Source organism: Equus przewalskii, chromosome 22, assembly GCF_037783145.1.
Source record: "Equus przewalskii isolate Varuska chromosome 22, EquPr2, whole genome shotgun sequence".
NCBI lineage: Eukaryota > Metazoa > Chordata > Mammalia > Perissodactyla > Equidae > Equus > Equus przewalskii.
In genome coordinates this window covers 18,862,887-18,888,675 of record NC_091852.1, presented here as the reverse complement: position 1 = coordinate 18,888,675, position 25,789 = coordinate 18,862,887, and the positions used below count along the sequence as shown (strand labels likewise).

The 25,789-nt window shown below is 33.2% G+C and overlaps 1 protein-coding gene and 1 long non-coding RNA gene across 9 annotated transcripts in view; one reads left to right on the top strand and one right to left on the bottom strand.

Moving 5' to 3' along the window:
- SMC5 (structural maintenance of chromosomes 5) overlaps window positions 1–25,789 on the top strand; it is an 82,213-nt gene that overhangs the window by 4,365 nt on the left and 52,059 nt on the right. For all 8 annotated transcript variants that reach the window (XR_011531704.1, XR_011531705.1, XR_548638.2 and 5 more), the window contains exons 2-8: window positions 671–812; window positions 8,714–8,766; window positions 17,972–18,134; window positions 19,655–19,789; window positions 21,111–21,251; window positions 22,619–22,780; window positions 23,605–23,676. Coding sequence is in view for 2 of the 8 variants with exons in the window: in XM_008543753.2 (XP_008541975.2) it covers window positions 671–812; window positions 8,714–8,766; window positions 17,972–18,134; window positions 19,655–19,789; window positions 21,111–21,251; window positions 22,619–22,780; window positions 23,605–23,676 (868 nt within the window). In the remaining 6 variants the exon portion in view is untranslated. The remainder of the gene's footprint in view (window positions 1–670; window positions 813–8,713; window positions 8,767–17,971; window positions 18,135–19,654; window positions 19,790–21,110; window positions 21,252–22,618; window positions 22,781–23,604; window positions 23,677–25,789) is intronic.
- Window positions 1,472–25,789, bottom strand: part of LOC139078687 (uncharacterized) — a 110,841-nt gene continuing 86,523 nt past the window's right edge. Inside the window, exons 4-5 of the long non-coding RNA XR_011531707.1 lie at window positions 3,756–3,848; window positions 1,472–1,594 (exon numbers count right to left, since the gene is read on the bottom strand). This is a non-coding gene — a long non-coding RNA (uncharacterized lncRNA). The remainder of the gene's footprint in view (window positions 1,595–3,755; window positions 3,849–25,789) is intronic.

Here is a 25,789-nt window from a genome sequence, read left to right as displayed (position 1 = left end):
TGAGGCATTCTTGTTTCCTTCCATAGGAATAAAGTTTATTTGAACATGGACTAACAGTAGATCCTTTGGTGAATCTCTGGCAGCATGTTAAAGGAAATGGATGTTATTTTTAAAAATTAATAATAAAATGAAACCATGGAGTTGATATATATCTTCAGTTTGCTGATTAGAATGAAAATAATTTGGATTGTTTCAAATATTAAAATATGAAAGGTTGCTATTAAGCATTTTAATTCAAGAGAAATGTAAATGTAGAATCCACAGATTTAACATGACCCATTGCTTCTCTTAAATATAATTTGTTTTAAAATTGTTTTATTTATACAGTAGGTTTAATATGTTCTCGCATGTATTATAATTATTAAAAAAGAATAAATAATATCAAACTTTGCTTTATTCCACAGACAATATTTGGAAAAAGCATATGAAATCTTATTTTCTCACTGATGTTCTTATTTTAGATACACATTATCACTCTTTCATTTCTTCTACCAATAGATTTTTATAACGACCTATAAATAACATAAAACTTGTAAGGTTAGCTAGTTTTTAAAGGAATTTGAGGAAGCCTATAGATAATGATAATGTAAAGCAAGAAAAAGTGCTTTTGTAAAAAGAATATTCTTCACTTCTTATCTCTGCTTAGTAATTTCCCTTCTTTATAATTCAGAACATATGATGTCTGTGAAGTAGCTCCTGGACCCCACTTGAATATGATTATTGGAGCTAATGGAACAGGGAAGTCCAGCATCGTGTGTGCCATTTGCCTTGGACTAGCAGGCAAACCTGCTTTCATGGGACGGGCAGATAAGGTGAGTTAACATAGTGCTTTTTAAAAAAATTCAAAGCTGTGAATTGCTTTTAGTAGCAGATCAGTTTCTGTTTCTCAGTTGCTTGGGTATAGCAAATGTGTAGTGCTTGAATATAAAGAATGAAGTTGGCAAGTGGAGACGCTGGGAGATTGCCATTTCTGGAAGTATTTTGGACTGTATACCTAGGGAATTCTCCAAGTACTTAACACCTGCAATCTTAGAAATGATGTAAAATATATCTTTTTAAATGTATTGCTGGACTTGTGGAAAGGTGAAGTAAATTTACCAAGGGCAGAACAAAATAGTGTGAATCTGAAGACATAAGCAAGCTCTTCAGTTGTTTCCCGAGGAGAATTTGCTCACCTTCCACCCTCTAACTTGGCTTTGAATTGGTTGCACAGGATTGGGGTCCTGAAGATGGGGAAGGGTTAGAAGATGAAACTAGAAGACAAATATTGTGTGTAACAGAAAAAACAACATCACAGAATGAGAAAGTGGGTTACTTACTTATCTCATTGTTAGCTCAGAATGCAGTGGAGATAAAAAGAGAATCTTCCAAAGAATTCCTAACCACAAACCTTAACACATGTTTGGGGCCAGAATTCGTATTCCCTATGTGGCCTAAATATCATAAATTGTAATTTTAGTTTAAAGCAGTCCCAGTTAGTAATATTCCCAGGCACCTGGCAGAAGCAAATGCAAAGCGTATGAAGGAAAATACCTTCAATCCAGTCCTCAAAAGGATTCTGACATAAAGTCCCAAGAAATTCGTGAATCCGTACCTAAAAAATCACAAAAGATAGGGGAAATAAATCACCAAAAATAAGAGCTAACAAAATCAGCAGACTGCACAATCAGAACTACAAAGCTTGTAGATGTAGAATGTAAACTAGGAAGATTTAATTTATTTAAGGAAATAAAAGAAAGTAACAGGTATAACAAAGGAATAAGTAACAAAAAATCAGGTAAATTTGAAAAAGAATCAGAACTTCAATAAAAATATATTACTTAGAGAAAGTTGGCGGATGGGTAAAACAACAAAGCAGACACATTTGAGAAGAGAATTTCTGAACTAAAATACTTGAAAAATTTTCTTAAAATACAATATAGTTAGAGAGCAAAAAATATAAAATCAAGGTTGAGACATGATAAAGAAAGATAATCCAATATACATATAAGTATCTGCAAAGGGAGATAATGGACTGAGGAAGAGGCAATATGTGAAAAAAGAATGACTAAGAATTTTCCAGAAATGTTGAAAAACTTGAATCCTCAGATTCAAGAATCCTAATGTATCCTGTGCAGGATAAATGAAAAACATACACAAGTAGACACATTGTAGTGAATTCCAGGATACTAAACACAGTAGTAATATGTTCTCAGAATGGGAGCACAGGAAAAAAAAAAAAAAGAATAAAACCTGAAATCCTCACTAAAGAATCTTTGAAAGTATATAATTTAGGAGAAAGGAAAATGATCCCAGAAGGAAAGTCTGAGATAGAAGAAGAAATGGTGAGCAAAAAAATGGTAAAATAAACATATAGGGAAATTATATGCAAACTGTATAAAATAATACTGATGTCTAATTTGTGAAGTTTCAATCAAACAAGATATAACTAACTTGTCCTTCTTGGGCAGCAAGAAGAAAGTGATCAGAGTTAAAATATTCTATGGATTTGTAATGTTGAGAGGAAGTTAAGGTAATTGGTTAACTTCAGAGTTTATTAAGTTAAATATGCATGTTAAAATTTCTAGGATAAGCCACTAAGAAAATTTAACTACATAATTCTCAAACAAGAGAGGTAAAAAAGTAGAATGAGAAAACTGAAGGAAAAAACAGCCACTACCCAAACAACCCAGAAGGGATCTTGAGAAAGGAGGAGGAGAAAAGAAACAGCAATACAGAAAATAAGATCATTAAAAAATGTAAAATAAGATGGTAGAAATACATGCAAATATAGTCACAATAATTATAAATGGTCTAAATTCTTGTTAAATGAGAAAGTCTGTTAGAGTAGATAAAGTTCAATTCTCTTTTGTTTACAAGCATATTGAAAGTAAAAGGCTACAGAAAAGTTGAAAGTAAAAGGATGAAAAAATACATACTAGGCAAATATATAAAAGAAAGTAGATGTAGCTGAATTAATACCAGGAAAAACAGAATTTAAAAAGTAGTTTTAGAGATAAAGATAGTCGTTAAATACTGATGAAAAGTTCAGTTCAGCAAGAAGATAATTTAGTTCTCAACTTGAATTCACATAATCTTGCTCCAAAATATGTAAGCAAAATTGCAGAACCCTTAATAAGAAGTTAACAGATCCGTAATCATAGTAGAAGAGCTATCAGTAATCAGTAGATTAATCATGAAAAATTAGTAAGAATACAGAAGATATGAGCAACATGTTGAACAAATGGACATGTTGTAAACACTGCAGTCACCAGTTGGAGAGCACACATTCTTTTTAAGCACAAATGGAACATTTCTAAAAATTAACCATATAGTGAGCCATAAAGCAAGTATGAAAAAATATCAAAGAATTGGTATGACACAGACCATATTCTCTGACCACAGTGCTATCGAGATAAAAATAGTAACAAAAAGATAACTAAAAATTTCCCATTTGTTCAGAATGAAAAGTATACTTCTATATTACACATAGGTCAAAGAAGACATCTTAATAGAATTGAAAAATAAGAGCAGAAAATAATAAGCAAAATAAAATAAATAAAATAATAAGCAGTGATACATAGGGACCACAAAACCAAAAATTGCTTTTCAAAAAGACTAATGAAATCAGTAACTTCTGAGAAGAAAAAGGCAGTGGGGAGAAAAGAAGAAAAAATATAAGGAATGAAAAAACTAATAGTTAAGATACATTATATTGTGATCCAGACAACCCTAAAATTTTAAGTGGTTTAAAAATACACAGGATTAATTCTTACTGTTGCTACTTATCCAGTGTAGTCCCTTTGTGGTCACTTAAGTATTTAGGCTGATGGAGTCTTCATTTCAATACATACTTCCATGATTGCCACCTTAGGGAAGGGAACTGGCTGTTAAAATTTCCTCCAAAAAGTGACACATACATGTTCCACCCACATTTCATTGGACAAAGCAAGTCACCTTGCATCAGAGATAATGAGCAAGTGCAATCCAACTATAGGCTTGAAGGAGAATCAGAATATTCCTGAACTGCCCTAAATACTACCACTGGATCATTACCAGAATGCAGCAGAAGTTTAAAAGAATATGAGAGCATATTATGAACATCATAATAAAATTTAACTTTTTTTAAATAATGCCATTAAAGTTTAAATTTTTAAAAAGTTGTAAATATATAGATTTCTACGACTATTGTAAATTATCAAAACTGACTCTAAGTAGAAAAGATAAATCATGTTACATTTTTTCTCCTAGAGCACATCAGACAACAACAACTATGGATTAGTTCTAGCAGCAATAATTTCCTATTTTACAGAGATGATGACTCTAGATTCTGAAATCAGTCAGGGATAGAATGAGAAAATTACAAGCCAGTCTCATGAGTATAGAAGCAAAAATCTCGAAAAGAGAAACTTTAGCATGCTGTGTCTAATAATATGTAATTTGCATAATACATCCTGCCCAAATTGAATTTATTCAAGGAAGGAGAGATTGATTCAACACTAGAAAAAAATTAACATAATACATCACATTTTAAAGAAGAACTGCATGATCGTCCAAATAGAGAAAAAGCATTCGATTAAATTCCACAGTAATTTAAGATTTAAAACTCTTAGCAAATTAGGACTGTAAGGGACCTTTCTTAATTTCATAAAAGATACCTATGAAAATGTACAGCAAGTTAAGGAACAAGTCGAGGTTACCTACTGTTACTAGTATTCAACTTTGTACTGGAAGTTCTAGGTAGAAGGTAAAGTAAGACAGAAAAGATGAGTTGGAAAGAAAGAAAACTCATTCACACATTATGTGAGTGTCTGAGTAAAAACCACAAAGGAAACTCCAGATAGGCCTTCTGATGAATCAATATAGGAATTTATCAGATTGCTAGATATAATGTTATATAACAAAAATCCATTGCATTTCTATACACTAAAAATGAACAGAAAATGCAATTAGAAATGGATACCGTTTACAATAGCAGTGAAAGTACAAGTTACATAGCAATAAATTAACAAAAGATATGTAAGACCTATATATGCAGAAATTATAAAATTGTATTTAAAAATGTTAAAGTTTGGGTAAATGAGAGATGCACTGTATTAATGGGCAAGAAGACCTAATATAAAAATGTCATTCCTCACATTGATCTACATATTCACTGTCATTCCAGTCAAAATCCCAATGCTGTATATAACAGATTAAAGCTAGTTGTGAAATTTAGATGGAAGAACAAGGGGCCAAGAATAGCTAAGATACTTCTAAAGAAATAGAACAAAATGGGAAATCTTGGCCTACCAGTTATCAAAACTTGTAATATGAAGTTCTAGTAAATTAAGACATTTTGGTGTTGGTGTAGAAATACACGATAGACCAGTGTGATGCGACACAATAGAGTCCAGATATAAAGCCATCATTAATAGAAAGTTGATTTATGACAGAAGTGACATTGTAGATGAGTGGGGAAAAGTTGGATAAATAGTACTGAGACGATTTGTTATCTGTATAGGAAAAAATGAAATTGAGCCCTATTCTTACACTTTAGCAAAAATCAATTCCAGGTGGATTGAAGATCTGAATACGATTGACCAGAAAGTTTTTGGCAGATATAGGTAATAGAGGAGAATATCTTTGTGACTCAAGGTTAAAGAAAAATTTCTTAAATAAAAGTATAGACCGAAAAGGAAAATATTGATAAATTCAGCTGTTATAAAATTAAGAAACTTTTGTTTTTCAAAAGACACTTTGCAGAGAAAAGACCATCCACAAATTGGGAGAAGGTATATATAACACATATAACAAAACAGCGGTATCTAGACTATATAATAAGGAAAACAGTAACAACTCAGAAGAAAAATGGGCAAAAGATATGCTCAGATCTCTCACAGAAGAAGCAACCCAGACACCCAGTAAATATATGAAAAGACACACAACCTCGTTAATTGTCAGAGAAATGCAAGTTAACACTGGTAGGATATATTCGTCAGACTCACAAAAATTCTGGCAGTGCTGTGTGCTTATAAGGCACTTACTGAGCAATGGGAACTCTGATGTATTTTTGATGGGAATATAAATTTGTACAACCTCCTTGGAAAAATGATATGGCATTACCTAGTAAATCTGTAGATTTACTAGTTACTCAAAAGTTCTGCTCCTAGATACCCTAGTAAGCTCATATACATTTATACTAGGTGAAATTATGGAAATATTTCTGGCAGTATTGTTTACAATAAATTCCGGTATAGTCAAAGAAAATTGAATGTTATATGACAGTGAAAATAAACCTTAGCTCATTGGTTACATCTCAAAAACATAATTTTAAGAGAAAATGCCATCTTGGAAGACTACATGTAATGTGAATTTATTTATGGAATGGTCAAAAACATTTAATGTTTAGAGATAATATATGTATATAGTAAAAATAAAAGCAAAAGAAGGACCAACAAGTCGGTTTATAGATTACATTTGTTGAGGAGAGAGAAGGATGCAATGGGGGTGAGTTACCCAAGGAATGTCAGATAGGAAGGTCTGATGTTGATAATGTTCAGTTCCTTAAATTGGAGGTAGATATGTGGTTTTATTATTCATTAAACAGTACATGAAGTTTGTATGTACTTCATGTACATATATATATATGCTATTTGGTATATATTTCACATAAAAATATATTGTGAAAAGAAAGAGTTGAGTTTTTACCCTATTGTAAAATATTTTTAAAACTTGAAATGATTCTTTTATTTTTCTAAAACTGTTATGAATATCACAATATTATCAAAATGATATTACAAGTTTCTTAGCTAGGCTTAAAATTTAATATAAAGTTACAAGACTGAAGCATATACCCCTTAAGATTATAAATAAACCTATTCAATTTTTTTTTAATGCCATATAGGTGCATTTGTGAAATAGAAAAGATACTGCTTTATTATTACTAATTAGCTTTGTGACCTTAGTAAATTGTGAGGACCTTAGTTTTTCTTTATTTCAAAGATAAAGGGGTTAGAGTGGATACCTTCCAAGGACAGACTCAGATTTTTATAAATATTAATATAAAGTTTTTTAATTGTCAGAAATCATTTATTAAGTCTTTATCTTTCTGTAATGGTCTGCTGGATTGTACTCCAGGGACTGTACAGTCAGAGTGGATTGGGCTGTAACAATTTTCACCAGTCTTCCCGTTTCTTTTGTCATAAAGAAGATGCATCTCTTCTCTTCCTTGAGTGGTAGGTTTCTTTACAGAGGCTGTGAAGTGCAGTATTTGTTAGATGACAGATTTCAGACCTTTGAGTTATCCACAAATGTGTTTGGGGGATGCCCAAGTTCTCAGCAAAAATATTTTTAATGTTCTATTTTTATTTAAATGCTAAAATGAAAATTTAACACAAGCATGTTCTGTACCACCTGCGTACCACCTGTATGGATACTAGATAATAAAAACTGCCTCCTGATTTGTGTTTTCTTCTGATTGGTACCAAGTATTTTAATTGTTCCAAGCTAATGAGCAGACACTGCTCCTATACAAATGCCATTGTTTTCCCTATATATGAAGAACTTGAAACAGAGGTTAAGTAACCTGGTCAAGGTCAAACAACTTATGTGTGGCAGAGTTGAGATTTGGAGCTAGACAGTGTATGTTAAAGCCTCTACTCTTCGTCATTAGGTTGTACTTTCTCATTACAAGAACAGGCTTTCTTTTTTATCTTTCTGGGCCTCTGCTTCATCATCTATAAAATGGATGTAATATATCCCTCATAAGGTTGCTCATGAGTATTAAGTGAGAAACTTATATATAAAGTGCTCAGCACAGCAGCATACAGTAATGCTTAATAAATGTTAGCTGTTGTGGTTATAATTGTTATCATCACTGCCGTTACCACTATTAAAAAGCTAATTATTTGCAAGGTGTATTTCCCACTTTTTTTAGTATTACTTACTTATGGCCTGATTTAAGATCCAGTCAGATGTTTTTAGACCCAGGATCTGTTTTCATGCTTATGCTCATGTACATATAGAAACTAGCTCAGATATGTCTATTTTACTATGTAAATTGTAGTGGGTAATATTAGAGTAGTTGTTAATAATATTTAATCTGTGCAACTTTATAGAAGTCTCCAGTGGTAATAAGGAGATTTGGTATAGTGCTTTGTGATTGCATTCATGCGTCGCTTAATAACGTGGATGTGTTCTGAGAAATGCATCATTAGTCAATTTCATTGTTGCGTGAACATCATAGAGTGTACTTGCACAAACCTAGGCGGTGTAACCTATTATACATCTAGGCTATATAGTACTAATCTTATGGGACCACCGTTGTATGTGCTCCATCGTTGACCAAAACGTTATGCAGCGCATGACTGTGGGACCTATTTTCCTAATGGTATTTTCTCCTTTTGAGCGTGTTTGGTATAGAGGTTGAGTACACAGGCTCTGGAGCCAGATATCCTGGGTTCAGATCCTTGCTCTGTACCACTTATGGCCTTTGTCATGAGCTTTCTAAGAGGCTCTCTGGCACGTACAAGATTCAGTAAATGGTAACTAATATTACTGTTGTTATTTGTGTGTGGAAACAATGGAGGGGCCCAAATCTGGGAAGGATAACTTTAGAAACTGATGGGAATGGATATACAAAGTAGTTACTGAAAGAATCTTGATCTGAAAAATAATAATGACTTTGCTAAATCTCTTATTGTTAACCTGGGAATGTCACCGTACAGCTCACGTTGTCTTTTTTATGTCTTAGGTTGGCTTTTTTGTGAAGAGAGGATGTTCCAAAGGCATGGTTGAAATTGAATTGTAAGTGTTAAAAGTGCTGAAACCACTTTTCCCTGTATAATTTCTTAGTTTTTGGTCATGCTTCCCTGATGACTTTAGGAAAGAACAATATATAGTATTATGGTGTAAATATTGGAAATAATATTTAAAGAATACTTTATTCAGACAAGTAAGTTTCTTTTAATGCATCTTTTAAAACCTAAATTGTAAGAGTTTTCTTTTTGAAAAATTCTTAAGTAAATTATAAGTTTATGAGATAATTAAGTAGAAATATGCCACTGTTAAATATTCATTAAGTTGCAGTGTTTACAAATTTAAGATGTCTAATTTTTTTTTGTTGAATTTGAAAGTAATACTTGCTTGTTAAAAAAATGCAAACAGTATAGAAGTGTATAAAGTTGAAAGTGAAGCCCTTCTTCCCGTAATTCTACTTCTAGAAATAACCACTGTTAATAGTTGGTGAATCTCATGTATGGCAAATACTTGGCACTTACATCACCATTTTCCGTTCCCTCCCTCATGATAGAAATCGATAATTCATTATGGTATTCTTTTCTCTGAAGCCTAGAATGTTCTCACTTCTCCACTATTGGCAGCCATTTCTGATGGATCAGAGTTAATACACGATGAAACCAGTTGACTATCCTTGGTGTATATGCTTTCAATCTTTTATACATGAATATGCACATTGTTTAGATGATTTTTAGAGAGTGTTACTTTTTGGAATTTTTGAGCTAAAATAGCTCTTAAAGATTATCTGATAGTCCTGTGATTTATAGGATATGAGGAAATAATCTTTTTACTGAAAAATTGTTGGGAAATTTTTTATTTATGTAGAGAAGAGAAATACACATGGAAGTAAAAAGAAAACAAGAAACTATACTCAACTTATTAAAATATAATGGTAGTATTTTACTGAAGGATATAAAACCAAGACCTGAATAAATGGAAAAGCGTATTGTATTCCTAGAAACATAAAGGTACTATCATTATTAACATGTCAACCCTTTCCAAATTAATGTATAAATTTGATACAATTCCAGCGAGAGTCTCAACAGGTAAGTTTACAAGTTGATTCTAAAGTTCATCTGGAAGAATAAATGTGACAGAAAACCCAAGAAAATTTTGAAAAAGCAGAATCATGAATAAGATATTTGTGTACTGGATGTTGAAGTGTACTATAAAGCCATTGATAGTACGGTATTGGTACAGAAAATTAGAGCAGCAAAATGGAGAAAAAAGGAACAGATCTACTTGTATATGAGAATTTAATTTATTGTAAATGAGGCAGTTTAAGTGTGAGGTATAAATTACTCAAATGGAGTTGAAATAATTGGCTATTAATTTTTTAAAACAAATTTAGAGTTTTATCAAACCCCCATACGTAAGTAAAATCTAGATGTGTCAAAGATTTAGTGAAAAAATATGTAACTTTGAAAATAATAGAAAAAATGTAGAATGTTTTTTAAATCTTAGGAAAGAGGAAGGCCTTTCTAAGCAGAACAGGATACCCAGTAACCATCAAAAGGAGGATGGGAAATTTAGGTTCCATAAAAATTCAGCTAAAAATAATGGTACCGTAGTAAAAAATGAATGACCGATGGGAGAAAACATTTTCAGCACAGATAACTTGTACACATCTTAAAATTACTAAAATACCAATATCTCATGCAAGTCAGTAAAAATTATAAATAGCTTAATAGAAAATAAGCAAAGAAATTTAACACAAAGTAGAGCAAATGGCCAAGAAATATAAAAAGAGGCTACACTTCACTAGTTATCAAGGAAATCAGAATGAGGATTTTTTTTCCCTCAGCCTAGAAAAGTTTAAAAATGAAATTCAGGGGTTGGCCCAGTGGGTAGTGGTTAAGTTCAGCGTGCTCTGCTTCAGTGGCCCAGGGTTTGAGGATTCAGATCCTGGATGTGGACCTACATCACTCATCAAGCCATGCTGTGGCAGCATCTCACAGACAAGAAATACTGGAAGGTGGGCACAGATGTTAGCTCAGTGACAATCTTCCTCAAGCAAAAAGAGGAAGATTGGCAACAGGTGTTAGCTCAGGGCCAATCTTCCTCACTAAAAAAAAAATTAAAAATCAGTATTATGAAGGTATAGGGAAGTGGATCCTGTCATGTACTTTTCGTGGGATTGTGGGCAGTATATCCTATTTGGCAGTATCTATCAGATTTTAAATATAAATATTCTTTGATCCAGTTACTATTCTAGAGAAAGTTTACTCATTTTCACAAAATTAGCTTTTTTCTAATTTTGATAGTAAAAAATTATGAATAACCCAAGTGTCCATCATCCGATGAGTGGCTAAACAAAATGTGATAATCCATACAATGACATATTATGCAGTCTTAAAAAGAGGTGAAGTCCTGATAGATCCTACAACGTGGGTGAACCTTGAAGGCATTATGCTTAGTGAAAGAAGCCAGGCACTAAAGACTGCATATTGTATGACCATTTAAATGAAATGTCCAGAATATGCAAATCCATAGAGTCAGAAAATAGTGCTTTCTGGGGAATAAGGGGAGGAGAGAATGGGGAGTGACCGCTTAACAGCTATGAGCTCCTTTTTTGAGTGATGAAAATATTCTGGAATTGTGGTGGTGATGGATGTACAATCCTATGAATATATTAAAAACCATTGTTGATACACATATTCTTTCAACCGTACACCTAAAAATGGTTAAAATGGTAAATTTTATATTATGTATATTTTACCACAATAAGAAAAACATTGAATTTATACACTTTAAAATGGTGAATTATCTGATAAGTAAACTATCTCTCTATTTAAAAAAAGTAATTGCCAAAGATACTCTTGGGTTAGCCTTGGTACCATTGATTGACCACAGTGGTTTCTTAGGTATTGAAAGTGAAACAAATATATTAAGCCAGGTATATTTATAAATACAGAGGGAGTAAAAGTCCATTGTGGGTGGTTGCAGGTCTTAAACACTCCTGACTTTCTCCTCGGAATCCCCAAGGCCTAGTTGTTTTCTTAGTTATCTAAAGAGGTAAACTTCTTGGTATGCAGTAGCTACTAGCTCTGATAGTCTAAACAGTGACTACTAACCAGAGTTCTGTTAACAAGTCTGGGACAAGGGAAGGTTTCCCTTTCCCCAGTCTTAGCATGGTTACATTGTGGTCACTTGTTCCACTAGGGTCCACATTGCCTTGAGAGTACCCAACAAAAAGCACCTCATCATTAGTTGAAGAAATTGCTATTGCTCTTGAACAAATGCATTAACTGGCCACGTACTCTTTGAGCGGAATGGTGGATAGAGTAATCTCTGGCATACATTTACGCAGTCATTTTTCAAATATTCATTGAATACCTATATGTTGGGGGGTACAGCATTCTGTTGTCATGGAATTTGTGGTTGGGGCATGAGGTTGGGGGACAGATAAATAAATAGGTTAAGTATGTTTTATATTAGATGGTGATAAGTGCTTTGTAAAAAAAATAAAGCAACAGAGGAGGATAGGGAGTGCCAGAGTGGAGTTTACAATATTAAATAGGATGATCAGGAAAGTTCTCACCGAGAAAGTAGTATTTGAGCAAAGATATGAAAGAGAGTGGGGGATGAACATGGAGATATTTGGGGAAACAGCATTTCAGGTAGAGGAGCCTGCAAATGCTAAGACTCTGAAGTGCACCCAATGTGACTGGATTAGGTTGAACAGGAAAGTAATAAAAGATACGGTCTGAAAATATCAGGGAGCCAGCTCTTAGGGTCTTGTAGGCCAATATAAAAACTTTGCATTTATTTTAAATGAGATATGAAGCCACCAGGATTTGGGCAGAGGAGTGGCATGATCTAACTTAAATTTTAACTAGATCATTTAAGTTGCCATGTGAAAACTAGACTGTAAGAGAACAGAGGCAAAAGCAAGGATATCAGTTAAGCGACTAATGTAATAACCGTAAGAGAGATGAAGATCGCATGGGATTTGCTCTCCAATTGGATACAGAGTATGGAAGAAAGAGAGGCATCGAGAAGGACTGCAAGGTGTCTGACATGCTTAAGAGTGGAGTTTCTGTTAACTGAGGTAGAGAAAGCTCCTACAGGAGATTTGGGGGTGAGATCAGAAGTTTGTTTTGGAATAAATCATATGTCATTAAATTAAGATGCCACCACTTTTAAAATGTAGCTTCCAATTTAACTGACACAGTTTGAAATGTGCATCCTTATTTCAGAAATGTTAAGATGTAAAAATATACCAACAACAGAAACAAATGCTTTTGAGAGTCAAAAAAACATAGAGTAAAGTTTGAGATGCCCAGTAGACATTCAGGTAGATATGTTCAATGGGCATTTACATATATAAACCTGACTTTAGGAGAGAAGTGTGGGCCGAAGATAATGCATTTGGGGAGTTGTCAGTAGGGTGGATGAAATCACCAAGGAAGAAGATAGAGATGAAGGAAAGAAGTCTAGGAACTAAACCCTGTTGCACTGCAGCATTTAGAGGCTGAACGTAGGAAGAACTTGGAAAGAAAACTGAGAAGAATTTGCTAGTGAGTCAAAAGCGTGTACTAGCTGGAATGCAATGCTTTCAATAGTTTGAGGAGGAGGGAGTAAGGTGTGTCTGATGCTGCTGATAGGTCAAGTAAAGTGAGAACAAAGAACCTAATTACGTTAGCGTATCTTCGGCCTTGACAAGGTTTGGGGGCGCTGGTGCTTTTATTTATTCCTATTGAATATTCAGGAAAGGCCTGTTGAGAATATTTGTGAGCTGAGAAGTGAATTATAAAAAGGAGCCAACCTTAAGAAGAACTGGGAGTAGAGTATTCCAGGCAGAGAGAATAGTTTGTGCAAAGGATCATAGGTGGAATTAAGTTTGTTGTTTCTGAGGAATAGAAAAATGTTATTCTGGCTGGAGTGAAGTGAAATATTTATTGTAGATTTTGGAATCCTCCACTCAGATTGTAGGGTTTGACTTTATCCCCAATTTGATCGGGGATATTCCCTTCTGTTCCTTATTGGGTATGCTTTTAATTATGAAAAGCAAATTAATTTTATCAGCATGTATTGAATTGATCATATTAATTGATAAATCAATTAATTTCCTGATGTTCACCCAATTTTGCATTCTTAGAATAAACGCAGTATGCTTATAATTTTTTGGATACATTGCTAGATTTGGTTTTCTGATGTTTCATTTCTGATTTTTACGTCTGTATTTTGTGAAGTATTTGTTGTTTAAATGTTTGGTTAAACTTACTGGTAAAATCATCTGGGCCTTAGAGTTTTTTCTTTTAATATTTTAACTATAGGTTTAATTTATTTAATGGTAATGAAATTATTTAGTTTTTCTATTTCTTCTTGAATCGTGGTAATTTATACTTTTCTAAATTTTTCTTAGTTTTTAATTTTATTGGCCTAAAATATGTTTATCGTATTATATTGTATCATATGTATATTATCTAAATATCTTTTGTAGTTGTAGTCCCCTCTTTCATTCATGTTTCTTTTCCTTGATTTGGAAAAATTGATTTGTCAGTTTTATTAGTCTTTCTCAATGAATTAACTTTTGCATTGTTGTTTCTGTCTTATATCACGGTTTTCTATTATGTTAATTTCTTTCCTTTTTCTTTTAAGAGACACAGTGGTATGGGTGATAATACCACAGAGACTCGAGGAAGCTTAGTGTTATTTGTGGGGTTGGTTTTTTTTTTTTTTTTTGGTGAAGAAGATTGGCCCTGAGCTAACATCTGTTGCCAATCTTGCTCTTTTTTCCTTCTCCCCAAAGCGCCAGTACATAGTTGTATCTCCTAGTTGTAGGTCATTCTAGTTCTTCTGTGGAGGATGCCGCCACAACATGGCTTGATGGGCTGTGCATAGGTCCGTGCCCAATATCAAAACCCGGCAAACCCTGGGCCCCCAAAGTGGAGTACATGAACTTAACCACACTATTTCATTAGTTTCTATTCTTACCTCTACTAATTCTTCTTTAAACTTTTGGTTTCTTTTGCTTTTTCTAATTTCTTGAAATGGATATTTATTGTACTAATTTTCGTTGTTTGTTTTTCCTAAAGTGTTAGAGTTAAAAATGTCCCTCTCAGTATTGCTTTTAGCTCCATTCCCCCATTTTTGTATATAGTATTTTCCTGTGTTTCAATTCTGAGTATTTTCTTCAATTTCCTTTATGAGTTCGTAATTAGAAGTTGTTTCAAATTTTTATGTAGTGATTTTCTTGTTATATTTTAATATTGATTTCCACTTTGATAGTAGTGTGGTAAAAGTGTGTGTGTGTGTGTGTATATGTGTGTATGGTCCTTATGTAACCGGCCCTTTGAAACTTGTTGAGGCTTACTTTTTGTAGTGAGCTTTTGTAATTGTTACTTGTTTGGTTGAAAGAATGAGTGTTCTGCTGTTGTATGTGCAGTAATCTGTATTTGTCCTTTAGTTCAAGCTTATTAATTATATTGTGAAATCTTCTACATTTTTGATGATTTCAGTTGTCAGATCAATTCCTTAATTACTGAGAAAAGTGTACTACACTATCCCTCTGTGTAGATTTGTCATTTACCCCTGTCCTGTCAATTTTTGCTTTATGTATTATTAGTTGCAGCTAAGATTCAAATTGTTCTAGCCTCCTAGTGGATTGGATTTTTTATTGTTTTGTACTGACTTCTTTATCTTCTAAGTCTTTTTGCCTTAGAATCTATTTAATTTGCCATTAATGTAGTTAGCAGCTTTCTTTTTAAGTATTTTCCTAGTTATCTTTTTTCATTCATTTAATTAAAATTTTTTGTGTCTTTTGTATCTCATTTAAACAAGTATAGCTGGGTATTGTTTTTTATATAGTCTTTTTAAATGATACATATATTCCATTTACATTTATTGTAATTACTTATATGTTTGTACTTGTTTGTACTTATTTGTACTGCCTTATTCTGTACTTTTTATTTGTCCCACTTTTCAATGTTTCTTTTCTCTCTTACCTTCATTGGATTCTTTTAGTCAATTTTTCTTTATTGTTTTGGAAATTATGCATTCTTCTCTTGTTTTAGTGGTTGTTAAAATTTTTAACATAAATAGTGTCTAGACTGAATTAAATATCTGTCTTCCTATTGAATAAAGACCTTGGAGTGCTTTTGATAACTTCTCAGAACTCCTATGCTGTTTTAATTCTATCTTGTTTTTTAAACAAGACATAACAACTATTATTAATTTATACTGTCAGTGTTTGTTTAGACGTAGCCCACATATTTTGTTTGCCTTGCTTTTGATCCTTTCTTGCATTTCTGCTCTTCCCTGAGATCTTTGTTCTGCCAGAGGACATTCTTTGAAGTTTCCTTTAATGAAGATCTTCTAGTGGAGCACTCAGTTTTTGTCTCAAATGATATTAATTTGCCCTAAATCTTGAAGGATATTTGGTAGATATCAAGTTCTACGTTGATAGGTCTTTTCTCAGCACATGCAAAGTATAATTCATTGTCTTCTAATGTGAATCTAATCTTAGTCTCTTTGATAATAATTCTTTTTCTCAGGATTTTGAGATGGTATCTCTGTTTTTGGTGTTTTATAGTGTCACGTCACATCATTTATTTAGGTGTGGATTTGTTTATTTATTTATTTTGCTTGGGATTTAATGAGCTTTTTAAATCTATGGTTTGGAAAATTCTTATCTATTATCTCTTCAAACATCGCCACTGACCCATTCTCTGTCTCTGTTCTAGAACTCTTAACTACACAGGTTTAGGCTTTCTTACTCAGTCATCCATGTCTCTTAACATCTTTCGTATTTTTTATTTTTTTATGTTTCTGTGCTGCATTCTAGATCATTTCTCTTTGGTTCTTTTTCAGATCTGCTTGTTTGCTTATATTTTCAATCTTTTATTTCTTAAAATGTAGTAAACATACCTATTTTATACTTGAGTCCATTGATTCCAATGTGATTTTGCTTTGCTTTTTTTGCTAGTACTTACTCTTGATGCTTTGTTTGTTTGTGTGTGTGTGTTTCCAGTGAGCTGCTCCTTTCTCTTTGAACTTTATCTATGTTAATTCTTTGAGGATAAAGGTAGATTCCTGTGGAGAAAGTTTTTATTAGCTTCTGTCATAGACCAATGGAGGATACTTTCAATCTAGCGTCAAAATATATAGAATTCTCAGTTTGAGAATTTTTGAACCTCCTTAGGTATGTCATGTAACTTCAAGATATAAATGTGTTTGAGACTGCCTTGTGGTTAGTAACTCTTAGGGGAGTTTTTTTGTTTGTTTCATAGTTCAAGGCAATTTACCTACTGTCTCTAGTGGTGATGGTGGTGATGGAGTATTTCTGGTTCCCTTATACTGAGCATATAGCATTTTGGGGATGGTTTCTATTAGACTCTCCACTTTGGGCAGCTCTGGGCTTTGTCTGCAGCTCCCGTCTCCCAGGAGATCATGAAAATGAATGGGCAAGGTTGCCTGGTTGGCTAAATGCCCTCAGAGTGAAAGCTGATTTCATTTTTCCATTTCTGGATTTCTGCCTGCACTGGGATTTTGGCCAGAATTCCTTACTTTCCTGCTAACTCATAAATGCATTTATGAAGATATTTTAATATTTTATTATTTTTTTAGTTTATAGCAAGAGTATCAAAAAGGGTACTTTATTAGTCATTCTGCTGGAAATGAAAATTTAAACTACTTTTTTTAAGTCTTAAAATTTTTACTGTTTGAAGTGTTCTTATTACAGTATAATCTATATATACAACATTTACAAATTATCATTGTCATTTAGCTATTGGATAGCAATAATTTATCTTTGTACCACATGCTCCTGATTCCCAAAGAAGAAGATCGATGAACAGATGGGAGGTGTGGAGCAGTAGTACTTCTAGAAGCAAGAAATAAGTAACTACCCTTCTTTCAGATTCTCTACTGTTTAATGTTCATTTTAGCCACATGATGCAGTCAGCACATGTGATTAGAGAATAGGATAATGATTAAAGAATAACTCCAGATATGGAAATCCTCTGGCAGTGTTTGGGAATTAGTATTGGCATTTGTTTTAATGTTACTTTAACAGTTTAAATAATTTTGAATGTTGAAAGAGTAGTAACTTACATGTGGTCAATTATGTATTATTACTCATAAAATGTCAAGGTTTCTTTCTTTGGAGGGGCCAAAAAATCAAAAGGAATCAAAATTATAATGCTCCTATCTGGCAACTTTTGGTACAAGAGAATTTGGGAAATTATTATTAAAATTATTTTTTAACTAGGTTCAGAACTTCTGGAAATCTTGTAATCACCCGTGAGATTGATGTGGCAAAAAATCAGTCCTTTTGGTTTATCAACAAAAAATCTACAACCCAGAAAGTAGTAGAAGAGCAAGTTGCAGCCTTAAATATTCAAGTGGGCAATCTTTGCCAGTTTTTACCTCAGGTATGTGAGAATTAGATGTAAAGATGGGTAAATTTTGTACATAATGTTTCCTTTTTATGCTATATGAGAATGTAAATTCTTCTCAAGAGATATTGTAATGGTTATTATTTAAGCTGAGCAATAGCAGTCAATAATCACTAATAGTTCTTTGTAAAATGTAGTGTCTCATCTCTTATAGCATGGTCTTATTAATTTGTGGTAATTTGAAAAATTTCAATTAAAAAGTCCAAGTTACAGAGTATTGTAAAGGAAATAAAGTTATATTATTTTTAAGTTCAGAGAGTAGCTTGAATAGCTATGTGCTTCCATTTGTAGGCTTTTAAAATTTCAATAAACAACTTCTTAATCAGTGTATTTATGTAAAATATTTGATATACTAAAACTCTTAAGTCTGTAGGTGTGCCTTCTAAAAATCTTGTTATATTTTAAGTTTGTTTAATAAAAATAAAACGTCTTGGGGGCCAGCCCCGTGGCCTAGTGGTTAAGTTCAGCGTGCTCCACTTTGGCAGCCTGGGTTCAGTTCCCTGGTGCGGACCTACACCACTTGTTGGCAGCCATGCTGTGATGGTGACCCACATACAAAATAGAGGAAGATTGGCACAGATGTTAGCTCAGGGTGAATTTTCCTCAAGCAAAGGGGAAAGATTGGCAACAGATGTTAACTCAGGGCTTATCTTCCTCAGCAAAAAAAATAAAATAAAAAACAATTTTATAAAACTGTTATGCTGATAATGCATGTTCAATATTAAAGTCAAATACCTTTTAAATTTGTCACTGAATGCCATCTGGTGACTGAATTATAGTTCATTTTCTTTCCTCAGAAACGATGATTTGATTACATATGTCCAAATTAAATAAAAATAAAAGTTTGAAAGCATTTATCAGCTGAAGTCAGACTTTTTTTTTAAAGATTGGCACCTGAGCTAAGATTTGTTGCCAGTCTTCTTCCCCCCTCCCTCCCAATTCTTTTCCCCAAAGTCCCCCAGTACATAGTTGTATATTCTGGCTGTAAGTCTCTCTAGTTGTGCCATGTGGGATGCTGTCTCAGCATAGCCTGATGAGTAGTGCCATGTCCGCCCCCAGGATCTGAACCATGAAACCCTGGGCCACCCAAACAGAGCGCACAAACTTTACTCGGCCATGGGGCTGATCCCTGACATTTTTTTTAACTTTTAACATTCCAGCTGATGTGTGGTAGATAATGATCATTTCAATCCAGGGGACTATTTTTTTTTATTTCCAAACTCTTTATTATGAGTATATAAACATTTCAACCTGGAAATACTGACAGACATTTTTTAAACGTTCTCAGGCAGATGACAGTTTATACCCTAAGTTTATCTTTATTATTTTAAAGAGTAATATATGAAAGGACAGGGTATATATTAAAATTTACTTCTCAAAATACATTTTTTTTTTTAAATGAGTTTCATCTTGAAAGGTGTGATCATTGAGTGAAATATGTTTTGAAGATATTTATAAATGATGATAGTTGCTGATATTTAAGTTTTGTGCTCTAGGATAAAGTTGGAGAATTTGCTAAACTCAGTAAAATTGAACTCCTTGAAGCTACTGAGAAGTCAATTGGTCCTCCAGAAATGCACAGATACCACTGTGAACTTAAAAACTTCAGGGAGAAAGAAAAACAACTAGAGGTATTTATAAATAGATAACTCATTTTTTTTGTCCCTCATTGATTTCTGTGTCTCAAAATGTGGAAGTAGTTCTGATTCATTGAGTGAATTCATATCTTTGTGATTTATTTCACCCAGGATTCTATCGCTGACATTAATTAAATTAGGTGACAAAAAGTGAGAATGGATACGATAATGTAAAGTTTGAAAACATTGACTATTGTTTTGTTAAATAGATGTTATTAATTGAATTTCTAAGGCACCAATAATAGAATTATAAAGTATTTTTTTTCTCAGGAAGTTTCATTATTATTATTTTATTCTTTCAGTATTTGTTAAACACCTACCATGTGCCGGGCACTCTGTAAGGCTTTTGGTAATGCAGCAGGTACCAATGTAGCTGTTAATATAACGTCTCTGTTGAACCAGTTCTCATATTTTTTCAGTTGCATGAGGGTAGACTTTTAAGAGAACTATACATTTAGTTGCAGTGTTGAATTTTTATTGTCACCTTTAATAAACATATAAATTAAGATGTCCTTTTATAGCATATCATTTGAAAAGATGTTTTATTTAATGAATCATTTTCCACATCTCAGCAACTAAAATAAATTCAGTAAATTTTTGTAATAAGAAATCTTGTGAACAAATGCTTTCTCTTAAACTCTGTCATACTTGATAATATGTTTTATAATTTAATATGTTTGTTATACTTATTCAGAGTGAATGACCAAAAGAGTTGTAATTATTTTGTCATACTTCAGATACTCCGTCAGTCCTTTTAGGCTTCCCCACATCAAACAATCTAATATTCCCCTCTGAAACCCTCATGGAAACTACCTGCCATCCTCTGAAAGCAAACAAGCACGTATTCTGCTAGGTTCTCACTGTGTATTTGCATTTGTTAATTCGCAATATAAAGGCTGAATTTTAGCTTTCCTCTATCTCATTTCCTTAAGCCATGGGCCTTCATAACATGCTGCATAACATAATCATAATCATACTACCTTGACTTGTATGTCATGGTATAGCTTCTGTTGAACTTTCATCTGCAGTAAGTTGAAGTGCTTCCACCCTGGAGGGGAATGGGGCAGGTATCTCTCTTGCTTTAAGCAAGAAGAGTCCAGGCTCAGAGAGGTGGGAGGCCTCCCTCACAGCCCTGTGATTAATAGATTGTCGAGCCTAGGCAGGAACTCAGGTGTGCACGTTAATTTTACACAGTTCTTAAGAACTCCTATGGAATTCTTTATTGTGAAATTTTGCTAGCATTGTACATTTTTTATTAAAAGATTTGACCTGTTGTCTTTTTTCAGTTAAACTAATTATTAAATATTTATTTTAGACCTCATGCAAAGAGAAAACTGAATATCTGGAGAAAATGATTCAGAGGAATGAAAGATATAAACAAGATGTGGAGAGGTTCTATGAACGTAAGCGACATTTAGATTTGATTGAGATGCTTGAAGCAAAAAGGCCATGGGTGGTAAGTCTTAGTTATTAGAGGCAAAAATAGTAATTCTTTAAGTAGCGGAAAAGTTATAAAGAAGACATTAATTAGTTTGAATAGTAATTCAAATTAGCGCTTTTGTTCATTTTTCCTTTATATATCATACATAATAAAATTTATCTTTCTTACTTTTTATTGTCATATAGCTGTGCTATGTTATTATTATTATTATATAACAAATAACACTTGATTAAGCCTGTGCTCTTAATTCTTCCAGATTTGAGTCCTCAACATATAGTTTTGTTTTATAAAATGTTAATGAACTAAAAATATTCGCACGTGTAAAAATTAAATCTTTGTTCTCAGGTCACTGAGAATTTGCTTGGAGTGTGCCACTGATATTGACTTCAGCTACAGATGTAGCTGAAGAATATTAACTGGAATCTTCTACTCATATGCATTATAAGTTTACTGAGGCAACTGTTTTCTTTCTGATCACTGCATGATATATGTTTTATTATTTAAGACCACAGTTTGGGCCAAAGATTCACTTCCCTCAATGCATTACTTTACAATAGCTGCGACGAAATAAAACAGTTTTATAATGTTTGTTCCAAGGTTAGGATGGAAATAATTATTAGATTAGAAAAATAAGTGGCTGTGTTTGTTGCCTTCTCCCACCCCCACTTTACCCTACCCTGTCCCATAATTCCATTATTCTTAAACTTTTTTCTTTCTTCAGTTTGTTTTGATTACATTTTTCCTTTATTCATTATTCTTGAACCTAATTTATCTTTGTCTTCTGAAGTCTTTCGTTTCCCCTTTCTAAGATTGATTTCAACTTTTTTCCTTTTTTTCGATTTATGCTAATGTTTGTGTTCTTTTCTCTTCATCCCTTCATTCTTACTATATGCTCTCTTAGCACTCCACTTGTTTTTTTTAGCAAATATTTATTAATTCCTCTGACATGACAAGCATCATTTTCATTGGCATACTTCTTTTTGACCCATTTTCCTTTTGTTGTGTTTTTTTCGTAACAGTTTCTTTTGCTTCTTGATACATTCTTGTGTCTCTTCTTTATTGGGAGACTAGAGGGCAACCTCATTTTAGTAGCCATTAGGGTATAAGTTTTAGAAACAGGAAGAGATGGAAGTCAGAGAGTCCAGCTTAGTGATAGAGGTGAATGCTCTGTGAGTATCAATCAAGATTCTTAGTGAATCATTATGTTAGTGTTTACTCTTTCTGAAGTTGTTTCAGAGGACAGATTTTATGTTAATAGATTGCCAAAAGGATGTCAAAATAGTCTTTTCATAGGTTTGGTTTCTGACTGTACCTTGATTTTAGTATACATGTTAGTTTAAGCTAGTAGTGCATTAACTTCTGTTTTTTGTGTTTGTTGCAAGGAATATGAAAATGTTCGTCAGGAATATGAAGAAGTAAAACTAGCTCGTGACCGAGTGAAGGAAGAGGTCAGAAAACTTAAAGAAGGGCAGATTCCTATGACACTTCGGATAGAAGAAATTGAAAAGCAGCGGCACAATTTGGAGGCTCGAATCAAAGAGAAGGTGCTCTTCTGGTTCAATTTTGGATTTCCTATATTTTATTTTAGCAAATACAGAAAATATTTTGCAGGTCTTTTAAAATATTTTGTAGATTTACTTCTAGTTTTGGCTCCTTAAATTCTTTAAGAATCCTACCAGCACAGGGCTTTCAAGGTGCTGGTTATTACTGTTCGAGCGTACTACTTTATAGAAATTGCAGGATATAAAAAGAGAAAAATGAAATGTGATTGTTTCAATTAAAAGAGGATTCAGAGTAGTATTCTTAGAAACATTGAACCTCACTTTTTGTGAATTTTTTTATCTGCTTTGTAATTATTTGCCCTTTCGGAGGAGGGTGATAGAGAAAGCCTGATGTTTCTTAGAATAAATAATACAATGGCATATAGAATATTCTCTCTATTTTGAAAATATAACTAAATTTTTTATGGTCATGGCTTTTCACCTTTAGGGGAGATTTTGGAGTCAGAGATTATTTTGAGAATGGTTTAAATTATGGGCCCTGCTATCCTGGAGGATTGGTTTTATGATCAGATAAAATAACACAAGAAAATAAATGTGACCAGATAAACATATGTATGCATATTGCTGCAGCTATTTTTAATATCAATAGGAATAACTTTTTATGACAGTTTTAATACAGTTTAATAACAGTTTTGCAAATAACTGTTAGTATCTTTGGTGACAATTACCAAATTTAGTTATTGATGGTAACAAAACAAATATAATAGTTTGGTTTGAAAGAGATCATGGAAAAGCATGGGTGGGGCCACATCACTGGCTTGCTTGAGTTTTTAACTAACTTCCCGTCTTCTGGTTCAATCTTGCAGGCAACGGATATTAAGGAGACATCTCAAAAATGCAAACAAAGGCAAGATGTTATAGAAAGGAAAGATAAACATGTAAGGTTTTGTATTGAAATTTTTATTATGCTAATTTGTCCTAACTTTTATGTTCAGGTCTGGATTACGAGACAACTTCTTGTTTGGGAATTGTCTAAAATCCTCCTCATTCTTTATTTTTTTGTCTCTGTGAGAGAAACTAAGATTGGAAGTATAGCAGTTGCCCAGTGGATAATTGGGAAGAATTGCTCAAAACTACTCATAGATATGCCTTATGGTCATTGTAGCTGAGTAGCTGTAGTTTTTTAATAGGGTAATGGTAAAATTGGATTTAGTTATCTTAATAGCAGAAATTAAATTATAAGGGATTTTTTCTGTTTATGTTAAGAATAGGGTATTAAAAAGCTGATTACAAATTCTTTGTACATAGGTGGGGCTTGATGGCAAAATTATTTTAGGATGATTGGGCAAGAAAGTGGACTTTTTAACTAACCAATCCCCAAATTATGTGGGGTTCTATTCTCCAGGACCATTCAGAAACAATTTTGAATCACCTGTCTTGGGGTAGTTACATAACGTGAGGCATTCCTTGGTGGTTGAAGCTTTGTGTTAATCTCCCAGTTGTCAGCCTCACTCCTTTTTTTTGTGCGTTTATCTTCAAGTCCCAGGCCCCTCTCATTTAAGATGAACCTTAAATTTCCATGGCAGAAGCTTGGCTGCCAGTGTTATGTGCTCAGGGTGTGTGTATAGAGGGGGCGTGGAGGCAGTGGGGTGGGAGGTAGGGTAGGGGTAAGTCTGTTATGTGATGTCTTTTTTTTTGAAGGCTCAACAATATTTTAATTTATTTATAGCAAAATCTTCCTTCTCCAGATCCCTGTAAAGTATGTACCGGGCAATCATTATTATATCCAAACTGCTGGTGGAGAAATAGCGGCTCAACAAAATTAAATGACTTAAGGAACTCAGAAGTAACTCCCAGTGCCACACTCTACTTCCTCCAACATAAAAAATTACTTTTTCTGCAAAAGTCTTACTAAATATGTACTGTCTTTTATACTTGACATTTGCTAGTTCTAAGAGTCTCTGGGATTAATTTTTTTTAGAAGAGTTAGCTCTTGTCCCTTACTCTTTGACCTCCCTTTTGCACCATAGTTCCTATAATATGCTGCTAAATTAGTTCTCCCTCTGCTGTCTTTTATCTTCTGAATATTTATTGAATTCTCCAGTTGCTGATGTCTCCTCCCTTATTTCTTTTGTCCTTGTGGGATTGAACCCATTTTACTCCATTTCTATTATTTAGTTAGAGTTTAGGAGGGAAAAGGCATAAAGATTCACCTTTAAAACCCCAGACAGGAATACCAGGTTGATAGGTTGTCTAAAGTTGAATCATCCTTGCTATCCTGTCATAAATCTTACTTGATATTTTAGTATATTGCTTGGATTCAAATAGAGAATCTCGTGTTTAGAATTTTTTGCATCATGTGAGATTGGCCTAAAATTTTATTTTAGTCCATCTTTAGCTGGTTCTTTCAATGTTATGCTGATGTTTTAAGTAGTTTAATACTCCTTGGACCAATATTTTCTTTTTTTCCCTTATAATTGCCAGGGTTTATCACTTTTATAAATTTTTGAATTTTTAGCTTAATGTTTCTTTCTTTCATTTTTTTTTTTTTTGGTGAGGAAGATTGGCCCTGAGCTAACATCTGTGGCAATCTTCCTCTATTTTGTATATGGGACGCCACTACAGCATGACTTGAGGAGCGGTGTGTAGGTCCAGGCCCAGAATCTGAACTTGTGAACCCTGGGCTGCCGAAGTGGAGCATGCTAACTTAACCACTACACCATTGAGCCAGCCCTCTAGCTTAATTTTTAGTAGGTAGATTTTAGGATATAAATTTTTTTCTGATTATCATTTAGCTACATCTCACATGTGTTGATATGTGCTTTTATTGTTTTTCAGGTCAAGATTTTATAATTCTCATTTTCATGCTTTTATTCATTTCAGGTTATATAGGAGTTCTTATTGTTTTAATTTCTATAGATAATGGAATTTTTAAGTTTTTTTAATGTAGAGTTCCAGTTATATTGCTTTATGGTTAATAAATGAGGACTTTATGATTATTTTAGAGTTTTTTAAGACCTCTTTTGGACTTTTATGTTTGGTTTTGTACAC